General features: G+C 45.4%; 3 protein-coding genes across 14 annotated transcripts in view; 2 read left to right on the top strand and 1 right to left on the bottom strand.

Annotated features, from left to right (window-relative positions):
• LOC133472529 (gastrula zinc finger protein XlCGF57.1-like) overlaps positions 1-25,475 on the bottom strand; it is a 200,021-nt gene that overhangs the window by 82,332 nt on the left and 92,214 nt on the right. The window lies entirely within an intron of this gene.
• LOC133472567 (zinc finger protein OZF-like) overlaps positions 1-25,475 on the top strand; it is a 284,984-nt gene that overhangs the window by 190,262 nt on the left and 69,247 nt on the right. The window contains exon 4 of one of the 12 annotated variants that reach the window (XM_061763620.1): positions 377-427. The exons of 9 other annotated variants lie outside the window; for them this stretch is intronic. In XM_061763620.1, coding sequence (XP_061619604.1) covers positions 377-418 — 42 coding nt within the window. In that variant the 3' untranslated portion in view covers positions 419-427. Of the gene's footprint in view, positions 1-376; positions 428-23,636; positions 23,807-25,475 lie in introns of those variants that run through there. 2 more of the 12 variants (XM_061763621.1, XM_061763607.1) reach the window with 2 other exon arrangements.
• LOC133472538 (calpain-1 catalytic subunit-like) lies at positions 1,764-16,698 on the top strand. Its single transcript, XM_061763497.1, is given in 24 exon segments — positions 1,764-2,083; positions 2,592-2,884; positions 3,767-3,836; positions 6,059-6,177; positions 6,725-6,858; positions 6,936-7,104; positions 7,792-7,875; positions 7,944-8,029; positions 9,707-9,781; positions 9,847-10,007; positions 10,075-10,235; positions 10,307-10,318; positions 10,388-10,599; positions 10,667-10,706; positions 11,225-11,290; positions 11,375-11,432; positions 11,500-11,528; positions 11,530-11,565; positions 11,679-11,747; positions 11,820-11,898; positions 11,966-12,082; positions 12,160-12,218; positions 12,290-15,473; positions 15,556-16,698. Coding segments are annotated over 22 exon segments (2,118 nt in total). The 5' UTR covers positions 1,764-2,083; positions 2,592-2,629; the 3' UTR covers positions 12,317-15,473; positions 15,556-16,698.

The following is a 25,475-nucleotide window of genomic DNA, read 5'->3' as shown; positions in this document are numbered from 1 at the left end:
TCAAAAAACATTTGAAGTGAGGTCGGGTGGGTGAGGAATGTCGTCACGTGACCCCGGCAGGGCGCAGCTACTTTCGCTCGTCCCCGGACCGTCGACAGCGGCCGCCGAAAGTCAGTTGACCTCTGACCTTTTATCTCTGCAACCGTGTGTGTCGTCGTGCTTTCTGTGTATTGAAACACTGAGCATTGCTTATTTGTTTGCATAGTCACGCGTGGGCCGCGATAAGCTCGGGCGTCGGTTGGCACAGGAGCTCGGGAACCCGGCGTGCGATAGACAGCCGCTGTCGTCCAGGAAATTTGCTTCTGAGCCCGCTGCTGACAAATCCCCGACTGGGGCGGGTCTTTTACCTAAATCGTCTTCTCTCGGTTACTTCCAGGGGCGGCGTAACATTCCATCGATCCCGAGATCGTCGAGATGACGGAGCCCAGTCTGTGACATGATTTAAGGTTGACATCTATGCGGATTGTTTATTCGGAAACCTTTGAACAAATTCGGAGTAGGAATGAGACGGGTTCATTTTAGGGCACTACTTGTTCAATTTCAGGCACTTCCTGTTCAATTTGCGGCACTTCCGGGTCATTTCCTGTTCATTTTGGGGCACGAATGTTGAATTTCATGCTTTTTTTCCTTTTTTTAAATCTAGGGAATTTTAGCAATTTAAAATAGTATCCAGCATGTCTTGAATAAGATGAACACGTTGAAGTTGGAACAGTTTGAAATTTCGAAAAATAAGGAAACTGGAGGTGGTGATGTAATCATTTATAATTTTTAGGCTTTTATTTTGAAATTCTAGGGAATCAGCAATTTGGAATACTTCATGAAATATTTGCATGAAATGAACACATTAAAGTTGGAACGGTTCAAATCGATTGGAAAGGTAAATTCATGCAAATTTTGCCTTTCAGGCTTTTATTTTGAAAATCTCGAACATTTTAGTAGTTTTGAATCGTTCATGGGATGGCTTCAATGAGCTAAATAAGTTGAAATAAGGAAACTGGAGGTAAATTTGGAAAAATGTTGAATTTCTTGGACTTTCTTGTTTTTTTAAATCTCGGAAATTTTAACAATTTTGTCTCGTTCATCGGATGGCTTGAATGAGCTGAACACTTTGAAGTTGGAACGGTTCGAATCGTTTGCGAAAGAAGCAGAGGTGGGTCGAGTGGCCAAATATTGTACTTAAGTAAGAGTACTGTTGCTTTTGAATATGACGCAAGTAAAAGTAAAAAGTAGTCCTCCAAATAATTACTTGAGTAAGAGCAAGAATGTATTCTGTGTAAAAACTACTCAAGTAGTGAGTAACTAGTGAGTCACATGATTTATTTTTCAAATCAGCGTATGAACGTCAAATAAAATAAAAATAAATCAAATATTATTGTGCAAATTCAGATATTGCTCAACAATATCACTTATAATCTAAAAAAACAAATAAAATTTTACAAAATCAAATTTTTGTAGAGTAACAAATTGAGGCAAATTCAGCTCCAAGAAATGGTCGTATACTGTATATACTGTTTCTACTTGTTAAACAGCACAATACTGTAGGCTCACCAGGCAGTTGAGGGTAGATAGACCACTTTAGATATAAGTTTCATATTCAAACTTTCCCAACTGGTTTTGCCTCAAGACCCAAAATTGAAATGAGTCATTTAGTCACAACCCAAATTGTTCACATTCTTCAGCAACTGAAATTAATTTCACCCAAAAAAAAGCCCAGGAATACAAAAGCTTTTATGCACTGTTGAAAGCATAAAGTGGCGTGCGATGTAACTTGACCATGTGCCCGTGTTTGTGGGTGAGAGAGACTGGCACACTTATGGAAACACTGAGAAGTTTGCGTTTTTACCGCCTTGAGATGTAACTTCGTGTTAACTTTAGCTTGAGATTTCAGGGGGGGTCCAGTGCTCCACCGGCCTCCCCTCTGGCTCCGCCCCTGGAGAAGAAGGCAAAAAGATAAAAAAGGGCACGAAAGGGAGGAGGAAGAAGGCAAAAGAAGGAGAAAAAGAAGGTAGAAGGACGTGTGCTCCTCGTCTATCTTCACACACGTTTTTGTCTTCGGAACGAGAGGAAACGTGCACGCGCGCAGGTAACAATTCCGCACTCTTTCACTCGCTAAGCTTTCCTTGACGTCCGACACTTTTTTTTTCTTTTTCAAAAAACATTTGAAGTGAGGTCGGGTGGGTGAGGAACGTCGTCACGCGACCCCGGCAGGGCGCAGCTGCTTTCGCTCGTCCCCGGACCGTCGACAGCGGCCGCCGAAAGTCAGTTGACCTCTGACCTTTTATCTCTGCAACCGTGCGTGTCGTCGTGCTTTCTGTGTATTGAAACATGATGAGTGTAATGGAACACTGAGTATTGCGATCAGTTGCGTGAGAGCGTGTGCGTGTGTCTGATAAAGCAGGAAGGCTTATTTGTTTGCATAGTCACGCGTGGGCCGCGATAAGCTCGGGCGTCGGTTGGCACAGGAGCTCGGGAACCCGGCGTGCGATAGACAGCCGCTGTCGTCCAGGAAATTTGCTTCTGAGCCCGCTGCTGACAAATCCCCGACTGGGGCGGGTCTTTTACCTAAATCGTCTTTTCTCGGTTACTTCCAGGGGCGGCGTAACATTCCATCGATCCCGAGATCGTCGAGATGACGGAGCCCATATGTGCCACGGGTGTGGCGGCGAAGCTGCGTAGTCGCAAGGACCGCCGGGAAGGTCTGGGCCGGAACGACAACGCCATCAAGTACCTGGATCAGGACTACGAGAGCTTGCGGGCGCGATGCCTCCAGAGCGGGAAGCTCTTTGAGGACAGCCTGTTCCCCTGCGCCCCGTCCTCCCTGGGCTTCAACAAGCTCGGACCCAAGTCGTCCAAGACGGACGGCGTGCGCTGGATGAGGCCCGCGGTGAGACGCGGCAAAACGGAAAGTATCTCCGCGTGCTTCTGAGACAGTGATTCTCAAAGTCTGCTCTTCCCTCCAGTGCAACGGCTGTCAAACTTGATTCACAAAGTACCAACTCCAAAAATACTTGGAGCTCTCCGAGTATCACCATCACGACCAACCTTATACTTGTGGCGTAGTAGGCCTCAGTGGTTCTGAAAAAACTGGCAGAGGTTTTATCCCTAAGAACTATATTTGTTATTATTGTGAACCAAGGTAACTCGGCATGGGCCAGTTACTGGTTTCATGGCATATTGTGGTTTTAAAAAGTCATCGTTTCGAAATTGTTAACATTTTCCAGCAGTGGTATGAGATGGTTTTGTTTGTTTGTTTGTTTGTTTGTTTGTTTTTTGACTCGTCAGCACAGTCAAAGTGACTCTCCTCCTCATGTCGTGCGTGGATTTCAAAATGAAATATTTTTAAAAATATTTCATTTGATACCATGATCACAGTTATTATACTGTCAGAATCTTCATCATTAACACTAGCCTACAATGTAGAAAAATGAAAAACTGTATTTAAATGACTTAATGAAAACGTATTGCACAGAAGTTAAATAGCAATTTAACTTAACTGAACTGAGTTCTAAAAGATGAAATGCAACAGTTTTGCACTTCAAAGTGAAATACAACTGAATTGTACTTGTGCACGAATTGAACATTTGATTCAGTGCTTTTTCACATCCTGTACGACAAGAGGGAGGCCACACTCTGAGAACCGCTTCAGTAGCGCGCTCGTCGTGTTGCGTGTAAGCGTGACACGCATGCTCCGATGCAGCCGTGATGCCGCGTCCCGCGTTGCTTTCCCACAACGCGTGTGTGTGTGTGTGTGTGTGTGTGTGTGCAGGAGTTGTGCAAGCGTCCTGCCTTCATCGTGGAGGGAGCGACGCGTACTGACATCTGCCAGGGAGCGCTGGGTGAGCGCCGAATGTTGAGAATTCGGGCACACAAACATGCAAGACATGCACAATGTGCATTCCACACCACTAGGTGGCGGCAAAGTACATACCTCTCCCCTCACAGTCTATAGAAAGTGCATAGTGCACAGTTGCGCTGTGCCTCACTGGTCACATATACTGTACAGTAGTTGTTGAACTAGCATGTCATTGTTTTCCTACTAGTGTGCAGAAATGCCCTGCTACTTACCTTGACTAGTTGTGTGAATAAATTGCATACTAGTAGCGTATGGAAAGTTATTTGAACATTTATTCAATATCCTTGATATAAGGTTGTACTAGAAGACCGTTACAAGTAAGACATAGACATTCTAGTTGTTCTACTAGTGCGCTGAATTGAGGACATAGAGTGTACTAGTACATAAAGCTCAAGCTGGATCTGAATAAATGCTCAAACGACCTAAGGGGGATTTAATCGATATCCTTAGTTATGCTAGTAGGTCAAAAGTGGCACTAGTAGTGGAAGAGAAAAATAACTTTTTAGTTTGACACAGTCGTTCTACAACCCCAATTCCAATGAAGTTGGGACGTTGTGTTAAACATAAATAAAAAACAGAATGCAATGATTTGCAAAACATGTTCAACCTATATTTAATTGAATACACTACAAAGACAAGCTATTTCATGTTCAAACTGATCAACTTGATTGTTTTCAGCAAATAATAATTTAACTTTGAATTTAAGGCTGCAACACATTCCAAAAAAGCTGGGACAGGTGGGTGTCAAAAAAGACTGAGAAAGTTGAGGAACGCTCATCAAACACGTGTTTGGAACATCCCACAGGTGAGCAGGCGAATTGGGAACAGGTGGGTGCCATGATTGGGTAGAAAAGGAGCTTCCCTGAATTGCTCAGTCATTCACAAGCAAAGATGGGGCGAGGTTCAGTTTCAGGACAATGTTCCTCAACGTACAATTGCAAGGAATTTAGGAAGTTCATCATCTACGGTCCATAATATCATCAAAAGGTTCAGAGAATCTGGAGAAATCACTGCATGTAAGCGGCAAGGCCGAAAACCAACATTGAATGCCCGTGACCTTCGATCCCTCAGGCGGCAATGCATCAAAAACCGACATTAATGTGGAAACGATGTCACCAATGTCAGTAAATACAGTTCGGCGCTACATACGTAGGTGCAAGTTAAAACTCTACTATGCAAAGCAAAAGCCATTTATCAACAACACTCAGAAACGCCGCCGGCTTCTCTGGGCCCGAGCTCATCTAAGATGGACTGATGAAAAGTGGAAAAGTGTTCTGTGGTCCGACGAGTGCACATTTCAAATTGTTTTTGGAAATTGTGGACGTCGTGTCCTCCGGGCCAAGAGGAAAAGAACCATCCAGACTGTTATGGACGCATAGTTCAAAAGCCCACATCTGTAATGGTATGGGGCCGTGTTAGTACCAATGGCATGGGTACCTTACACATCTCTGAAGGCACCATTAATGCTAAAAGGTACATAGAGGTTTTGGAGCAACATATGCAGTCATCCAAGCAACATCTTTGTCAGAGATGTCCCTGCTTATTGCAGCAAGACCATGCCAAGCCACATTCTGCATGTGTTATAACAGCGTGGCTTCGTACTAAAAGAGTGCGGGTACGAGACTAGCCTGCCTGACTCCAGACCTGTCTCCCATTGAAAATGTTGCCGCATTATGAAGCGTAAAATACGACAACGGAGACCCCGAACTGTTGAACAGCTGAAGCTGTACATCAAGCAGGAATGGGAAAGAATTCCACCTTCAAAGCTTCAACAATTCGTGTCCTCAGTTCCCAAACGTTTATTGAATGTTGTTCAAAGAAAAGGTGATGTAACCCAGTGGTAAACACGACCCTGTCCCAGCTTTTTTGGAACGTGTTGCGGCCATCAAATTCTAAGTTAATAATTATTTGCTAAAAACAATAAAGTTGATCAGTTTGAGCATTAAACAGCTTGTCTTTGTAGTGTATTCAATTAAATTTAGGTTGAACATGATTTACAAATTATTGTATTCTGTTTTTAACACAACGTTCCAACTTCATTGGAATTGGGGTTGTACTAGTGTGTCCAAGTCGTTCTATGAGTGTGCAGAATTTTCTTACTAGTGAGGACAAGTACATGGATCTTGAGTTGGATATCACGTACAGTAAATGTTCAAAGGCTTTTCCATCCGGAGCCCAGTCTTGTGACATTGTACCCGTGTGCAGGGGACTGCTGGCTGCTGGCGGCCATCGCCTCGCTGACCTTAAACGACACCCTCCTGCACCGAGTGGTCCCGCACGGACAGAGCTTTGAGCAGGGATACGCGGGAATCTTCCACTTCCAGGTGATTCTTGTGTGGTTTTTGGGTCTGGAACCCCAACATTGGAAGACTATTCCCAAGTACACTCATGCCAATTCATTCAAACTACCATGTGTACCCCTAAATGCCAAGCATTAGTTTACCACCACTTGATTAAGTACATGTATTTCAATCATGATCCATCATCGGTAGCTAGAAGTGCTGCGCGTCAAGTGATTCGCAAGTAAAGTGACTGATGCAGGGATGACCGATTTACACCGTCACTGTCGGAACAGAGCTTTTAATTTCCCAAAGCTAAGCTAGGGAAGAGTACAGTGTTCCCACACATACTTGTTATTCGCAGATTTGTGTGTTATTTTTGTGCTCAGGCCCAAACCCTAATATTAAAGTCTCGCTTTGGCGCCATCTTCTGTCATCTTGTGGCATCACCAGAGTAGAAGCTGTAGAAACGGGTCAAGCCTAAAAGCAAAGATGAAGAAGCAGACCAGCAGGGGGCGAAGGCAGGACAGAGGATGTTGTTTATCTTGCGTTGCCATGGTGACGAGCGCCTCACGGCATCCTGTGTTCACAGTTCTGGCAGTTCGGCGAGTGGGTGGAGGTGGTGATCGACGACCGTCTTCCCGTGAAGAAGGGCAAGCTGTTCTTCGTCCAGTCGGCGGAGGGCGGCGAGTTCTGGAGCGCGCTGATGGAGAAGGCCTACGCCAAGTAAGGGGAGCGCCGAGTCGCCGTCCGGGTCGGAGTCGGGCTCCGCTAAGGTCACGTGTGGACTCCGCCCGCCTCAGGTTGAACGGCTGCTACGAGGCGCTGTGGGGGGGCAGCACGTCCGAAGCCTTCGAGGACTTCACGGGCGGCGTGACGGAAATGTTCAAGTTGAGCAAGGCGCCCTCCGACCTCTTCAGCATCATGGGCCGCGCCATCGAGAGAGGCTCGCTGCTCGGCTGCTCCATTAACGTGAGTAAGAACGTCGACGCGTATTCGTGGACGCTGCCCTGCGCTGGTTGGCCTCGTGCTGCGATAAGGCAGTGTGGTTGCCATATTGGATGTGGCAGGTCTGCCTGTAATCTACTGCCAGTAAATTGACTTAACTTCATCAACTTCTTGTTCACCCATTTGCACAAACATTAATGTACATTTGCGAAATCTGATAATTATAACATTTCTAAAGGTTTGGGATACAGGTCACCACTAAACCAGTGTATGTATTTTTAAAGTGTTTATTGTAACCAGTATATGTAATGCTGTTACTGTAATGATACGTATTGAAATATCAATAGTTAACATTTAATTTTATACACTGTAATAACAGTATTGCTTTGGTGGCATCTTGATGCCAAGCCATTATGTTGAAGTGATTTTAGGAGTTTTAGTTTGACGTAAGTAATGCTTTGCCACCACTTTGTGGCATCTGTAGGCAATTACAAACCTTTTTGAGGGTGTCAATTAATTTGTACCTTCAGTCCACGAATACCGGGGATTCACTGTAATGGCTTGACTTGCTTGAAATTTAGTGGGGACTCAAGTTTACTACCTTACTAGCTTTTTGCCACAGTGACTTGTGACTTGCCTGAGACTTGAAGGTTTAGACTTCTGACTTGCACATATGTGACCTCCTCCCACCTCTGTTGTTTTTTACGTCAGGCCACCAACTCCGAAGACAGGGAGGCGGTCAACTTGAAGAAGCTGGTCAAGGGCCACGCCTACTCCGTCACGGGCTTGGATGAGGTGAGAGAGCGTCACGGTGGCGGTGTGTCTCTCTGTCCGATCTGACCACGATCCACCGTGTCCCTTAGGTGGTCTTCTGTGGAAACCTGACCAAGCTGGTCCGCATCAGAAACCCGTGGGGGCAGGTAGAGTGGACCGGCGCTTGGAGCGACAAGTGAGACACACACCTCTCGTGTTGGAAAACGTGATGCCACGTGTAAACATGCAAAGCCTCACGCTCAACTGAGAGTCTGGGAATGGGGGAGTTCAAGGGCTCTGTATTACGTAATATGATTATGTATCCCTTCCCATGGGCTCACCACCTGTGGGAGGGGCCATCAGGGTCCTTGGCGATCTGATCTCCGGCTACAGAAGCTGGCTCTAGGGACGTGGAATGTCACATCTCTAGCAGGGAAGGAGCCCGAGCTAGTGTGTGAGGTCGAGAAGTTCCGACAAGATAGAGTCGGACTCGCCTCCACACACAGCTTGGGCTCTGGTACCAGTCCTCTCGAGAGGGGTTGGACTCAATGGGGTGGGACTTCAATGCTCACGTGGGGAATGACAGTGAGACCTGGAAGGGCGTGATTGGGAGGAACGGGCCCCCCGATCAGAACCCGAGCGGTGTTCTGTTATTGGACTTCTGTGCTCATCACGGATTGTCCATAACGAACACCATGTTCAAGCATAAGGGTGTCCACACGTGCACTTGCCACCGGGACATCCTAGGTCGCAGTTCGATGATCGACTTTCTGGTCGTGTCATCGGACTTGCGGCCGCATGTCTTGGACACTCGGGTGAAGAGAGGGGCGGAGCTGTCAACTGATCACCACCTGGTGGTGAGTTGGCGCCGATGGTGTGGGAAGATGCCGGTCCGACGTGGCAGGCCCAAACGTATAGTGAAGGTCTGCTGGGAATCCCCTGTCAGAAGGAGTTTCAACTACCACCACCGACAGAACTTTGCTCATGTTCTGGGGGATGATGTGGTTCTGTTGGCTTCATCAAGCCGTGATCTCCAACTCTCACTGGAGCAGTTTGCAGCCGAGTGTGAAGCGGCTGGGATGAGAATCAGCATCTCCAAATCTGAGACCATGGTCCTCAGTCGGAAAAGGGTGGCGTGCCCTCTCCGAATCGGGGATGAGATCTTGCCCCAAGTCGAGGAGTTCAAGTATCTTGGGGTCTTGTTCACGAGTGAGAGAAGACTGGAATCGGAGATCGACAGGCGGATGGGTGCAACGTCCGCAGTGATGCAGACTTTTTATTGGTCCGTTGTGGTATAGAAGGAGCTAAGCTGAAAGGCGAAGCTCTATATTTACCGGTCGACCTACGTTCCTACCCTCACCTATGGTCACGAGCTGTGGGTCGAAAGAACAAGATCCCGGCCCGGATACAAGCGGCCGAAATGAGTTTCCTCTGCAGGGTGTCCGGGCTCTCCCTTAGAGATAGGGTGAGAAGCTCGGTCATCCGGATGGGGCTCAGAGTCGAGCCGCTGCTCCTCCGCATTGAGAGGAGCCAGATGAGTTGGCTCGGAGGATCTGAGTCGGATACCTCCCGGACGCCTCCCTGGTCAGGTGTTCCGGGCACATCCCACCGGGAGGAGACCCCAGGGCCGACCCAGGACACGCTGGAGAGACTACGTCTTTCGGCTGGCCTGGGAATGCCTCGGGATCCCCCCAGAAGAGCTGGATGAAGTGGCTTGGGAGAGGGAAGTCTGGGCGTCCCTGCTAAAGCTACTGCCCCCACGACCCGACCTCAGATAAGCGGTAGAAAATGGATGGATGGATGGATTATGTAAGCAGAACTTCCAAAGTTTTCCCTGCTGGTGGATTCCATTCCATTCCATTTTTCCGTACAGTTCTCGAGAATGGGACAGCGTGGACCCTGACGTCCGCGCTCGGCTACAAAACCGCAGCGAGGACGGTGAATTCTGGTGAGTCCGCTTCTGTTTGCTGCCATGAAATGCGGTCGTTTCTCATGGCCCCGCCCCCGCCACAGGTTGTCCTTCAGCGACTTCCTGCGTGAGTTCAACAGTTTGGAAATCTGTAACCTGACAGCCGACGCCCTCCAGAACAGCCAGATGACGACATGGAGCTCGTCGCTGTATCCCGGCGAGTGGAGACGGGGCAGCACGGCCGGAGGCTGCCGGAACAATCCTGGTAGGAAAAGGCTCGGGGAGTGCGGGGGTTCAAAAAGCGACCTTGACTTTTGACCTCTCCTGTCCAGCGACCTTTTGGCTGAATCCGCAGTTCAAGTTGCTGCTGCGGCACCCCGACGTGCCCGGCACTTCGGATTGCAGCTTCCTTGTGTCGCTCATGCAGAAGGACCACAGGAAGAAGCGGCGGGAAGGCAAAAACATGGAGACCATCGGCTTCGCCGTCTACGAGGTCGGTGTTCTCCCGCAAAGCTCCCGTGCGTACTTCCTGCTCTGTCATCTCATCGATTCCTCTATTTGCAGGTTCCCGACGAGGTATGAGCTTTCCAATCGGGTTCTTTACCTTCAAGGCAGAATGGTGGTGGTAAACGACTTCCCTCTCAGGCTAAAGGGCAGACGGGGGTCCACTTAAAGCAGAACTTCTTCCAGACGCACGCTATTAGCGCTCGCTCCGAATGCTTCATCAAGTCGAGGGAGGTCAGCACGCGTCTGCGTCTCCCGGCCGGCGAGTACGTCATCGTGCCGTCCACCTTTAAGCCGCACAAGGAGGCCGACTTCATCCTGCGGGTTTTCTCCGAGAAGCCCGCCGACTCCGAGTGAGTAACGCTTTGTCGCGCCCTCGCAAACGTGGCCGCTCGCTCACATGAAGTCTTTGCGTGTCAGGGAGCTGGATGACGACGTGGTGGCGGAGCTTCCGATCGAGGTGAGGAGAGCGCAGCGGCGGGCCGTGCATTTGGTATCTGGGCGTGCAATGGGGATTTACCAACTCAAACCACCTCTTAATATCACCAGTATCACGTTGCAATTATGGAAACGCAATATAACGGTGCCACACACATCATCTGGAGCAGTTCAGAATCAGTATTTCTCTGATAACGTGACAAAAACATGTCACAGATGCTAATTATTAAATGTATAATTGGAAACAGATGTGTTTTGTTAGTCGAACTTGGCTGCAACAAGCTTTGCTCTGACCATCCAATCAGAAGACAGAAAATGTCTGATGTCTTTGTCCCTCTAAAGGCCTTGGGCAGATTCATTTGACATAGCAAAACGTAAAGGCTGAAACCTGACTGGACAAAAAAATCCATCATCCACATCCATACTTATTGTTGAGGCAAGCAGAGAAGGCCTTGTTGGTCCACCAGTGGGAGAACTCAACACTCGTCGGTTCCTCGTGGCGCTGCCATCTCAGCATCAAGGCTTTTCTTGTCCTTGCAGAACTATTTGGACGAGAGTCAGATTGACGCCGGCTTCAAGAGTCTCTTCCGACAGCTGGCTGGTCCGGTAAGCGCATATGCTCCTTCTTGCTTCAGCTTCCTGTCTGACCTTTGACGTTACCGTTGTCTCGTGTGTGCCTGCGCCGTGGAGGACATGGAGATCAGCATCAACGAGCTGCAGACCATCCTGAACCGCATCATCGGCGAGCGTAAGTACATTATCGACGCTCCTTCGGCTCACGCGCATGGACCTAAACATGGTTTCCGTGGCAACAGAAAAAGACCTCAAGACGGACGGCTTCAGCCAAAGAGGCGTGTCGCAGCATGATCAACCTCATGGACGTATCCTTGCCGCCATCTTTGCTCGGGGACGCTGCCGTCTCCTTTTGAGTTTTGAGGCCGAGTCATGTGGCTCGAGTCCCCGAGTTCTGCTGCTTTCCTCAACGTCGTCGCAGTCGGACGGCAGTGGCAAGCTGGGCTTGGTCGAGTTCAACGTGCTGTGGGAGAAGATTCAACGCTACATGGTAAATGTTCTCACACACGCACGCACGCACGGCTCACTGTGGAATCAAATGCACTCTCCTGCTCGTCGACAGACCATATTCAGGAACTATGACCTGGACAAGTCGGGAAGCATGAGCTCCTACGAGATGAGGAAGGCGCTGGAGTCCGCAGGTGTGATGCCTGGCCGCGTGCGCGTTTAGTCGTCACGCGCGCGCTAACCTTTGCCTCCTCGCGGCAGGCTTCAAGCTGACCAATCACCTGTTCCAGCTCATCATCCTGCGATACGCCGAGGAAGACATGGCCGTCGACTTTGACAACTTCGTCACATGTCTCGTCCGCCTGGAGTCCACGTTCAGTGAGTGTTGTCCGTGACTCCGCCCCCCCCCCCGCCGCCATCCCGCACTGACCTCGCTGCGCTCGTTGCTTCGACAGAAACATTCAAGATCATGGACACGGACGCAGACGGCGTCATCGCACTCAACGTCTCCCAGGTAACAGGAAATGTGCTAACCGCTCGCTCACTTCCTGTTGCTCACGTGTCGCCGCTTCCTGTTTCCTGCAGTGGCTCTCCCTCACCGTGTTCGCCTAGACCCCAGCAGGCAGCCTACCTGATGCCTTCAGATGCCGTGACGTCATCAATTCAGGATGAAGCCTAAAAGCACCATAACCTTTGACGGTGAACTTTATTTGACCTTTTCTAAACTTAAGACTGTTCAGTTGGTCAATATATCAGTACTTTTTGCACAAATTGCTGTTCTCTAACAAGGAGCTGAACAACAAAAATTCACAATGTGTTTGATTCATGGAACTTTCCAAGCATATACACTCCTATGCCTTTCTGTGACTCTTCCAGTTGCAACCTGCTGATGACTTCTGTGTGACACTTGAAATGGCAAGGTACTGTTGATGAATTGTTAGGGGGTGTTTGGGACTTATGATGTCAAAATGTTACCAGCGTAACATCAAGCTTTGTTAAAATACATATTTTAATTGAACCAGGAAATGTATTAACACATGTTGTGATGTTGCCGGCAAGTTGTGCAAAAAGGACTGAATCATTGAACAGTTGGACAAAAATGTTCAGTAAAGGTCAAATGAAGTTCACCGGGGTTTAAAGATCATAATGTATTTTAGGTTCGTCCTGAAAATTTCCCCTTTAAAAGCCCAACAGCCCTAATTTTTCTCAAGTGGTGTATATTGTTAACAACAAATTAATTTTAAAATCAGAAGTCATGGAAAATTATGGTATGTAAATATTTAAGTGTAAAACGACTGTTCCATTTTAGTTAAGAGGGTATTTCGTGTAAGGAAAAATGAAGAGTACAGAAAAAGTGCAATTTTGGTAAAAGAAAAGAACCAACCCATTGATACAGAAACATGAAGTAGACACACTTTTTAATTTAGTGGGCCGCATAAAGTGATGCGGCAGGCATATGTGGGCCCCAGTCCTTGAGTTTGACACCTGTTAGTTTAGCGTTTTGTAACCTCACCGCCATCTCGTGCGGACCCGCGTGGGGTTCCCATATTCACCTTTTTGCACATTTGCGTTATTGTGCGTCAAGCCAAGCCCGAGACGAACAGAGTAGTTGCAGGCGTGAGGTGTAGACACGGCTTCCAGCTATGCTTCCTGTGCCAAACTGCTCGCCATTTTTGGGAGCACCAAGTATAACCGTGACATGTTTAGTAGCTTTTTTTTATGGTGGAACAAAAAACACTTTTGTAACTCTGAAGAAGAACATCCTGTTTACACGCATTATGAAAGCCGATCAATGTCACAGAGTGTGTCGTAATAAATAACTTTGATGAACATTAGAAAGAAAACAGTTGAACTCAATCACATTTGTTGACGTTAATCAGTTGTTAACTTACAAATGAATTACGAGGAGGAGGAACGGAACGGACCGGAATGCGAGTTTGACCTTTGGGAGAAGGAAAGATGGCTCAGGCGTCGCTGTTGTTGTGCTCCATCCTGCTCCGTCCTCTGCAGGACCTCCTCATGGTTGGCCTTCTCCTCGCTGTGTAGTCCATCACCGCCCGGTCGGTGATCAGCGACAGGGCGAAGACGCGCATGCCGCAGTGGCGAGCCACGATCACCTCGTAGACCGTGCTCAAGGGAGGCGTCACTCCAGCCGGACTCAAGTGGGACTTTTGACTTGCTTGTCTAATAACTTGACTCTTAACGACTTGCTTGAGATTTAGTAAGGACTCGACTTGCCACTCACGCGACTTACTCCCACCTCTGGCGAGCACTAGCAAGCGCAACTCACGCCAAACTTGGGTTGCGCGAGGCACACTTAACCTCTGCGCCAGATGCTTCACGAATTGCGCGCGCTCCGTTTCCTACCGATTGTCGTTGGGTTGTTCCCAGCGAAGCCCGGAATGGTAAGTCCCCAAATGATAAGTCTGGATAAATGCACACACAACATAAAAACAAACAGTCCTATGAATAGCAGCAAGCCATTGTTTGTGTTATCCAAGGACATTCCCAAGCAGGTCACTGATGGTGTAGTGGTACACTCGCCTGACTTTGGTGCGGTCAGCGTGGGTTCAGTTCCTACTCAGTGACGGTGTGAATGTGGGTGCGAATGGTTGTCCGTGTCTATATGTGCCCTGCGACTGACTAGCGACCAGTTCAGGGTGTAGTCCGCCTTTCGCCCGAAGTCTGCTGGGATAGGCTCCAGCGCCCCGCGACCCTAACCAGGATAAGCGGTGTTGAAAATGGATGGATAAGATAGTTCATGTAACTGAAAAATACACACAGACGGTAACAGACAAAACATGAAATAATTTCCAGTGTCCTCTTCTTGCAGCTTGCCTCGTCCGTGCAGCCAGTCGCCCTGCGGGCTGTCCTCGCACTTTGCTCCCCTGACACAGTCTTTGCAAAGCTCATATTAGTTCGCCTGCAGCTGCGGGCTTTCTTTAAGGTGCCGAGAATACGATCATCCTTGGTGCATGAACTGTTTCTCGGTAAACATCTAATAGGTTAACACCTGTTATAAAACTCTGCAATATAGCAGAACCGCGAAGCAAGAACCGTGCTTTATAGCGTAGGATTAAAGTAAATACAAACATATACAGTGAAAAATTATTTTACAAAAAGCCTCACTGCTGTAGCGTATGAGTTTAGCAAAAATCTAATTAATTGAGGAGAAAAGAATAAGCCGGAAGCGACGCCTGCGGTACTTTTATTAATTAATTAATTAATTTTAAGTTTAATTGTTGAACTCAAACTAATTTTATCTAGTAAAGGGGCACCACATCACTTTTTATGTGGATAAATTTAGGAAAAGCGAAACCTTTTTATCAGTCTCGTAATCTAAAGGTTGCTACACGATGAAATGTTTTAGTTCTAGATGACGGAGGTTTACTTAAACTCAGAACACACAAAATAAAACCAAGAGTGGAATTTTATAGTATATTTAATGACATCTACAAGGGCTCTAGAGGGAAACACACAAAAGGGGTCGAACTAAAGAAAGAAAATAACATGAATAAATGAAATAGAACATCGTGTGTTGGACTAAAGTTGGGAACGTGAGTGTTTGCTGCCTCCAGTGTGGATGGGAGAGAGAGAGAGAGAGGACAAAGTTGAGATTTTGTCTGAAGCTCGTAATTTCCCCAAACTTATTAGGCACTAATATTGTAGTCTGGCAAAAGTTTGCCATGTCTACTCACGACCGTAGGATCAAGCTGGGGGGTGGTGGTCTCTCTCGGGGCTCGTCTCAGGGAGCATTGAGGCAGATTTGGTTGAAGGAAAAAAAACAGAGAAAAGCAAAACAAACAAAAGAGGCAGAAGATGAAAAATGGCTGGTCGTCATGCCTCAAAAGGGGGGGAATGACCATGTCTCTTCCTGCCTTTTTTTTGTGGTTCCCTGGCAATTCCAGAGCGATCACGTTTGGCTGGAAGCGTACCTGGTACTTTTGCACCAGCTGCTCTGATCGCCTAGCGGTGGACCACGGAAAGGCTGGGAAGCCTGGTCTCCATTCCCAAGGCCCGCGGTTACTGTGTGCTCAAACAAAGAAAGGGCAGGGGGAGGGGCGGCCGAAGCCAGCCCGTGGCTGGCCAGATGCCAGCAAGACAAGAGGAGAAGAAAAAAAAAACGAGAGAGCGAGAAGGCGGGAGTTAAGACTTAAATACCCCAGAGGCAGGAGGGATTGACGACTTGGAGAAGACCACACACATTAAGTTGCATCTTGTCTACAAATTTGATAAAATGGGTTAAAAATCATATATTAATATAAAATAACCTCAACTTGGTACTCTCTTTATTGAGAGGTCAAGCATCTCGGGCTGACTGTTTATATTTTAGCTTTGGCAAATCAACTGCTTATGGTTCAAATCACTTTTATGCTGCTTGGAGTCAAATCAAGACAAACAATTCTCAAAACCTCGCACTTGCACTTGTACAGTTAGCACTGACACAGATATCAAGGCATACATTTAGAATATTTCTGCAGAGTTCGTGAACTATCAAAACAGACATTTATCCTTGGTTAACATCAAATGAGAGTCCCTCCGGTGCGACTTGCAGTTCCCCTCGACGTCTGCGGGTGTCCCAGCAATTGTTCCTATTCCCGGTGGCACATTTGGGGGCCTTTGATGCTTGGGAGTTCAGACTTTGAGGGTTGATGTTAATTAACGGCACTGTGATGAGCCAGGCTAGCTAGCTATCGTGTCACTAAGTTAATATTCATCGCCTCCATGCCAGCTTCGTCACTGGCACAAGACGGCAGCACGGAATGTCCCTGGAGTAAATGAGACATCCACAGCTGCGGAAATGCCAGAGGGGAGCTGCCTGCGTGATGAAGTTACCGTCGCTGAGTCACTAATCATCGCCTGCATGGCGGCTTTGTTGGCAGATTACTATGTCCCATCATGTGCGGACAACAACTGTGTGCTAACAAGAATTTTACTTGACATTGTTGGATCTATCTCACCCAACACCTATAAAAATGCACAAAAGGAATGAAGACTCTGGTTTCTTTTTCTCATGAGGAGGGCGTATGGGAGATTGTTCAGATTACAGCCTCTCATCACGCTCTAAACAATCTCTCCCGTCGCTCCTGTATTTATTTGAAATAGGGAGGTTTCTGATTTACAAGACACAACACACAAAGAGGAGGGTTTCAAGGTGAAGACATGAGACCAACACCTGCCACGTCCTTGGTCAAGACGCCCTTCTCTCTGATGATTCCTGCTGAGTCATCTTGAAGGCGAGACATCTTCCTTTCTCAAAATCGTCCATAATACTAAGGCAAGCTTAGCAAATAAATGATAACTTCTACAATGTATTTAACATTTCCCTCCTGTTTATCATGTATTTGCACAAATTCTCATATCATTCTACAGTCACTTCATTTCGATTTTTAACTGTAGAATCATTTTTATGAAACAAACACATTTACACTCAGAGTAAACTTGTCATACATGAATGTTGTAGTTTAAACATCGTAATCACCTGGATCAGGAAACAAATCAGGTAAAACAACATCATCATCATCGTCATCATTATCAACATCCAATAAAGGATACATCTGCTCCATACGGTTCCTCCATGGGGGTTAATTGCTGTGGTGATTAATCTACTGATTAAAGCCCGAATGCATGGGATACAACAACATCCACACAATGTCAGAATGGCTGCAAAAACAGCAATTGATATCAAAATTGGTGAAATTAGGGTTTTGCATTTACCAAAAACGTCCATCCAGCTGTCCCACAAGGAGGTGTCCACACCAGAGTGTTCCTTCATAGGGTCCGTAGACCATCGATGGCTCTGGTCAAGCTGCCATCTGAAGCAGTATTGTTTGGAATGTATGTACATTGTTCTCCAAACATACCGCAAACACCTCCCTCTCTTGCGAGGAGCATGTCGACAGCTATGCGCTTCTGGAACGTCATTAAAGAGGTAGCCTTGAACCTGCTCATGCACAGCTTCCAACCCACTCTGAGTCCAATTTCCTAATCTCTGTACATTGAAGTGGATATAGTTTATCCTGTCAACATTTTTATTAATCGTACACCACCAGCATATGAGGTACTCAAATCCTCCTGCAACTTGGTCAGCTAATTTGTATTGATGAGGAACCCCACGAGGAACACCTATGTGTTGTCGATGTATGTTTTATGTTGGATAATTTTGCCCCTGCCAGGATAAATCTCTTTTTTGTCTGTTCTACATTTGACAACAACGTTGGTGCTTTTTCCATTAAATCTTGAACAGGCATAGGGTATACAGTGGTCCTAATTTAAACATAAACAAAACCAACACCATAGTAGCCAAAGTTGCTACGTAACAACCTATCGAATCTCATAACCAACGCGGGTGTGCCTTTCTGCTGAGTTCTCACTAAACGGGTTGGTGTCTTTTTTCTTCATTGACCAGCAAGCGTTTTCAGAATCTACACATCTGCTCCCGCTCCGTTATCAGACTTTTGCTCACCTTCCCTATTTGATTTTGTAGTTTTGCACTTTGTTTTTCCCAATAATTGCGTTCTTGTTGTGGAATACGCATATTGGCTATCTGTATAGATTGTAACATCTTTATTTATCATTAGTTTGCATGCCTCGGTTAAAGCGACAAATTCAGCAGCTTGTTCAGCCAATTCCTGACAATCATGCTGCGTGCCTTCATCAGGTAAGGGTGTTAGTGTGGCTGGATTCAAGGTTGTGCATCGCTCAACAGTCAAATGTGGTTGTGACAGCAAGATGGCCATGCAAGATAAATGTCTTGCAGGTGATAAAAACGCCATATTCGTTTGCAATAGGAGAGCAGACACTGTATGTGGGACCTTAAGAGTTAATGGATGAAATAACACAATTGTGGAACTGCTCTCCTCTGCCATCGAGGCTGCCACAACTGCTCTGACACAATGCGGTAATGCACACGTCACGCTGTCCAATTTAGTCGAAAAATAAGCTATTGGTCTTAGCTTATCACCGTATTGTTGTGTAAGTACGGCGGTCATGTAATAGCTTTTACAATCGACCATTTGAATAAATGGTTTATCATAATTTGGAAGGGCCAGCGCCGTACTGGACACCAAATGTTGTTTAATGTCACAGAAGGCCTTTTCTGCCTCTGTATTCCACCGAACAGGTGATGTCATTTTAAGGTTGTCTTCAAACATTAATTTTGACAATGGTGCAACAATTTCTGCATAGTTTGGAATCCATGCTCTTCAATAATTTGTCAGACCTAAAAATGATTATTATATATTTCTTCGTCTGTGGTTTAGGTCTGACAAATTATTGTAGAGCATGGATTCCAAATTAAAAAAAAAAAAAAAAAAAAAAAAAGGAATTAGAATTAGATGAGTTCTCGATAGCCAGAGGTCTTTTGTCGAACCCAAACACACACAAATGATACAGGTAGTGAATTTTTATAGAACATTTCATGAGCTCTACCAGGGGAATCTACAAGGAAATAAGGCAGGAAAAAGCAAACGAAGGCCAAACATTGGTAGGAAGAGGCTGAGCTTGTGATGTGAGGGTGGAATGAGCGTGTATTGACAATTCATATAGCAATTCATCTAAACACAAATATGCACTAATCTGTACTTTCAGTCGCCCACAAGATGGAATTACTTTGCATGGAACAGAATTTACGCAGGCTGGTCGATTTCCTGGATGTTAGGCCGGTCTGGTCTGCACGGGGAACAGGTGGATTTGGCGGAAAATTAAGGGGGAAAAAAGGAGAGCGGGAAAAAAAATGTTTCCCAGGCAGGGCGGCCGGAGCCCGTATGTCGCTATTCGCAAGATGTTCGGAGCGGACGTGCGCTGCCCGCTTCCTTCCCGACGGAGTTTGCCCGGGCACCCGAAAGGGTAGCTCGGAGCGCTGGCAGGATGCCCTGCGGCGGGGAGGGGTCCGATGTGTCCTCGCCACCTCATGGTGCGAGGTGGGGCTTCCTGGCTAAGCCAGTCTTCGGCAAGTTGGTCGAACGAGAGCCAGCAAACAGCGGGTTCCTCACCTTCTTGGTGATCAAGCCAGTGTCCCCCCAAAAAAAGTCTTTGTTGATGAGACACTTCAGGCTGGCTGGGGGTAAAAGTTAATAGACTTAGTGTCCGAGTGAGAAACCAGTGTCCGTATCGCAGCTTTGATGAGCTACTTGGGACTGGCTGGTAATTCATTTAGCGTCCGTGTGCGAAGTTAAATCTAGCATCCCCGTGGCCGTCTATCTCGGCGGGGGAGCGGAGACAGCGATGTAGCTCAGTCAGGGGTTTGGGGGTCAGTGCCTTTGGGCGAGAGCATGTCCATTACATTGGTGTCATTACTTTACATTTCGGCAAAACACAACAACTCCATGTAACGAGTTCGAGACGGTAACTCAATATAAAATTGCAGCTTGCGGTCACTTGCGGTGAACTTCTAAACTGCAAACTCCTTTCAGCTGGGAAGCAAAATGTACATTTTTTGCGTGAAGGCTACCAAGTTCTTCTTAAACCTGTTGGTTTTCAACTTTCAGTTCTGCTATTTTTCAATGCAAAGATCATGGCAGTTAATGTCAACATTGTTTTCTTTCGTAAAAATTCAAGGACAGTATCAGAATGTTTCCTTGAAACACTTTTAAAATGTCAAACATGAATTCAATATTTACCTGGTACTGAGGAAACAATTCTTTTTCAATTCTTTTTAATGGGGAAAATGGATTTGATGTACAAGTAAATGAAGTCACCCACACTGTTTTAAGCAGTGTACTTTATTCAGGATCACATATACACGTTACAGTTTCGCACCAAAAGTCAGTTTTTTTTTTACAGTCTATTTCAATCAATCATTCACTTATTTGATATTGACATCACTAAAACATTGGACAAAATGCATGCATGCTCAAGAAATCTTACATTGCTGTCATATCTTACAAATCTTACATTGCTGTCATATATCATTGCATCACATGAACAACAGCTTGTACCCCGAAATTATGTTCAATCACAAATTTAATGTGCTGCAAAAATAAAAGAAATAAAAAATGCAAATTTATGGATTGGGATGGATAAGGACGCCATCATTAAAATGACACAAACACGCCGGGCGAGCACCACATCCTTGCAAGCCTCATGCATGAACCCAAGAAACGTGGCTTCATGTCCCACAACTGTCAACAATCATCACCAAAATATATGCAGACATTTCTACTCATGACAGCTTCAAACTTTTATAAATAATAATATTATAATGATCAGCCCAATATTTTAGCTTTTATGGATCAGATAATATCAAATCAGATCAGCCGCAGTTTCGGGACAGGAGACCTTCGTTATGGGTCGTCCGACATTATGACAGTCCACATCTGTCACACAATGCCATCTGCAGAAACAAATTTGTGATCTATACATATATTTGGTCGATACATACATACATACAGTGGGTACGGAAAGTATTCGGACCCCCTTAAATTTTTCACTCTGTGTTATATTGCAGCCATTTGCAAAAATCACATAATTTTTCTCCTCATTAATGTACACACAGCACCCCATATTGACAGACAAAGAAACTGAATTGTTGATATTTTTGCAGATTTATTAAAAAAGAAGAACTGAAATATCACACAGCCATAAGTATTCCGACCCTTTGATTTGAGCAAATGGCTGCAATATAACTGAAACATTTAAAGGGGTCTGAATACTTTCAGTTCCCACTGTATGTATTGAATCGGCCTCGTGCCAGAGATTTCCAACGCTACTGAAAATCAAATATTTTATCAGTAAATGGAAAATTTTTTAAATTGGAAAAAAGGCTTGTTAGTTATTTTTTCTTTTTATCTGCCATGAAACACTATGGGGAGAGATTTGTGTCAAAATCTTTGACACAAATATATCTGCGACTTACATACGTGTTTTTCAAATCCACAAACATATCTTGTGTTTTTGTTATGTTGTGTGTGCATTTATCATCCATCCATCCATTTTCTGAGGCGCTTCTCCTCATTAGGGTCGCGGGCGTGCTGGAGCCTATCCCAGCTGTCATCGGGCAGGAGGCGGGGTACACCCTGAACTGGTTGCCAGCCAATCGCAGGGCACATAGAAACAAAGAACCATTCGCACTCACAGTCATGCCTACGGGCAATTTTAGAGTCTCCAATTAATGCATGTTTTTTGGGATGTGGGAGGAAACCGGAGTCCCCGGAGAAAACCCACGCAGGCACGGGGAGAACATGCAAACTCCACACAGGCGGGGCCAGGGACTGAACCCCGGTCCTCAGAACTGTAAGGCAGACACTCTAACCAGTCGCCCACCGTGCCGCCTGAATTAAAACATTCATAAAAAAATGTCAATACTACTTCTTTTAAGAAATAGAAATAATCCTGTTGGTATCGCAACACCTTTTACCCTTCTCATACATGTAGGAGACAATTACAGGATGCTACTACATTACTGCCATCACCATTTGATGTAATATATCTGCAATCTGTAAAAAACCCAGATTGTTTTATCATTAAATACAATTTTTCCATCCATTTCAACAGCACTTATCCTGTTGAGTCACGGGGTGTTGGAGCCTCCCCATACTGAGTGTGGGCAAAAGACAGAAAAAACCCTGAGGGCACATACACTGTAGAGACCATCACTGAGTGGGAACCAAACCCACGCTGGCTGCATTGAAGTCAGGCAAATGAACCACGACACCATCAGTAACTGGAAGGAAAACAGTATATTTTAAATAGTTACAAGAAAGACGGTTTTCTATTTAAAAAAAAAATCTTGATCAAACCTATTTTAGTGGTGTAGTGTCCCCCACAACTGGACTGGTGTTGCGATAACTCAATTTTTTTTTTAAATGAATGTTTTAAATCAGTGGTATTGACAGTGAAATATACCAATTTCAGGAGATTTTTATTTTGTTGGAGACCTGGAGTGGTGTAGTGTTCCCCAGAACTGGACTGGTGTTGTGATAACTCAAACATTTTTTTAAAAGAATTTTTGAAATCCATGATCATGACAGTGAAATATACCCTTTTCCAAGAGTCTTTTATTTTGAAATGCCACATCAGATTTTGATGGGTTCTCTTTTGTTGCAGACCTGGGGAAGTGTAGTGTCCCCCAGAAATGGACTGGTGTTGTGATAACTCAGATATTTTTTTTAAAGAAGTTTCGAAATTCATGATCATGACAGTGAAAGATACCAATTTCAAGAGTCTTTTATTTTGAAATGTCACATCAGATTTTGATGGGACCTATTTTGTTGCAGACCTGGGGTGGTGTAGTGTCCCCCAGAACTAGACTGGTGATGTGATAACAAACAGATTTTTTTAATGAATTTTTGAAATCCATGATCATGACAGTGAAAGATACCAATTTCAAGAGTCTTTTATTTTGAAATGTCACATCAGATTTTGATGGGACCTATTTTGTTGCAGACCTGGGGTGGTGTAGTGTCCCCCAGAACTAGACTGGTGATGTGATAACAAACAGATTTTTTTAATGAATTTTTGAAATCCATGATCATGACAGTGAAATATACCAATTTCAAGAGTCTTTTATATTGAAATGCCAAATCAGATTTTGATGGGACCTCTTTTGTTGGAGACCTGGGGAGGTGAAGTGTCCCCCAGAACTGGACTGGTGTTGTGATCACTAAGAGATTGTTTTTAAAGATTTTTTTTAATCCGTGATCATGACAGTGAAATATACCGCAGTCTTTAACTCTGGAGGCTGGTTGACCGCAGTCAAATGTCTGTTAACGGACAGCACGAGAGCAACAGTTTCCGTCGTGTTGATGTTCGACTTTCGGATAGGATCCAGAGACCCTGAACAGGAGAAGCGGTATGCACAAACGTTATCATGTTTAATATTCAACATGAGAACAATTTAGGAACCTGGATGTACGTAGTTTATTTAACCTTCGGTCGGTAATCGAACCCACTCCTCCCGCGCCGGATTCCTCTCGCGAGATACTCGTTTGTTTTTTTTGTTTGTGATAATGTCGCATCACGCGTTCGTGACGCGAAGTTTGTCCAAGTGGACTTGCCGTAGAACAGACTGCACCTCGACCTTTTTTCGGGGACCGTACGCGCTTCCACGTGCTGCACAACATTTTCCTGAATTTGCACCGAACGTGCTGAATCCTCGTCACGGTAAGTCCATCAATACCTCCCAGGACTAAAATATCATTCGTGCAATCTTCGTGTCCGGTTGCAGTCGTCTCGTGCACGTTGAAGCCATTCGGCCTAGCTTCGTTTAGCTTAGCTTAGCACGCTAACAAAGAGACACGTTTGGGATCAATATTTCGCGAAGCGGCGAAAAAGCCTGAGCGTAAAGTGTTCTTCTTTCCGTCACCTACGAGTTAGGACGTGGACCAGAATAGTAATACGAACAATTAAATGAGATAAAAACAACAACTAGATGATCAGCTTTGTTTGTCTGAGGGACTGAAATAACATACTGCGGTCAACCAGTCTCCACTCGTAAAGTAGCAGTCAAGGCAGTCGCCCCTAATTTTGTTCATACTAGGCATTACGGTAATAGGTCGCCAACTCGCGGCGAAGCCACCTTTCAAAATAAAAGCTTCCCAATAATACGGACGTCAGTGCTCTTCGGTTTAGGAATGCAACCAGTAAAGTTAATTTGAATCTTGAAATACATTACATACATACATATTTTTTTTACTTGATTTGATACCTTAGGAAAAATAAATGGTAATGGACTGCACTTATATAGCACTTTATCTACACCATCACAGTGCCCAACGCGCTTTACAAAGGCTCACATTCACACACACATTCATAAACCAATGGGCGACTGCTGCCATGCAAGGCACTGCTCGGCCCACTGGGAGCAAATTAGGGTTCAGTGTCTTGCCGAAGGACACTTCGACATGCGGACAGTCGTAGCGGGGATTCGAACCTGTTCTACCTACTGAGCCAAAGCCACCCCAACATAATCCCATTGGTATCGCAAGGCAAGTCCAGATCTGTGTGACAGACCACCAAGGACTCCACGAAAAGAGGTTTGATGAAGATATGATATTGTATTTCAAAATAAAAGTCTCTGAAAACTGCATATTTTGCTGTCATTACCCCTGACTGAAAAAATCTGTTAAATATCTTTAATTAGATATCGCAACACCGGTCCAGTTCTGGGGGGACACTACACTTCCCCAGGTCTCCAACAAAAGAGGTCCCATCCAAATCTGATGTGGCATTTCAAAATAAAAGTCTCCTGAAATTGGTATATTTCACTGTCATGATCACGGATTTAAAAAAATATTTTAAAAAAATCTGTGAGTTATCACAACACCAGTCCAGTTCTGGGGGACACTACACCACCCCAGGTCTCCAACAAAAGAGGTCCCATCCAAATCTGATGTGGCATTTCAAAATAAAAGTCCCCTGAAATTGGTATATTTCACTGTCATGAACACGGATTCCAAAAATTCATTTAAAAAAGTCTGTGAGTTATCACAACACCAGTCCAGTTCTGGGTGACACTACGGCACCCCAGGTCTCCAGCAAAAACGGTACCATTCAAATCTGATGTGGCATTTCAAAATAAAAGTCCACTGAAATTGGTATATTTCAATGTCATGAACACGGATTTCAAAAATTAATTAAATAAAATCTGTTAGTTATCACAACACCAGTCCAGTTCTGGGGGACACTACACCACCCCAGGTCTCCAATAAAAGAGGTCCCATCCAAATCTGATGTGGCATTTCAAAATAAAAGTCCCCTGAAATTGGTATATTTCACTGTCATGAACACGGATTCCAAAAATTCATTTAAAAAAGTCTGTGAGTTATCACAA

The sequence above is a fragment of the Phyllopteryx taeniolatus genome, chromosome 23 (genome assembly GCF_024500385.1).
Source record: "Phyllopteryx taeniolatus isolate TA_2022b chromosome 23, UOR_Ptae_1.2, whole genome shotgun sequence".
NCBI classification, from domain to species: Eukaryota; Metazoa; Chordata; class Actinopteri; order Syngnathiformes; family Syngnathidae; genus Phyllopteryx; species Phyllopteryx taeniolatus.
Note: the sequence above shows the minus strand (reverse complement) of the source record. Positions and strands in the feature narration are given on the sequence as shown.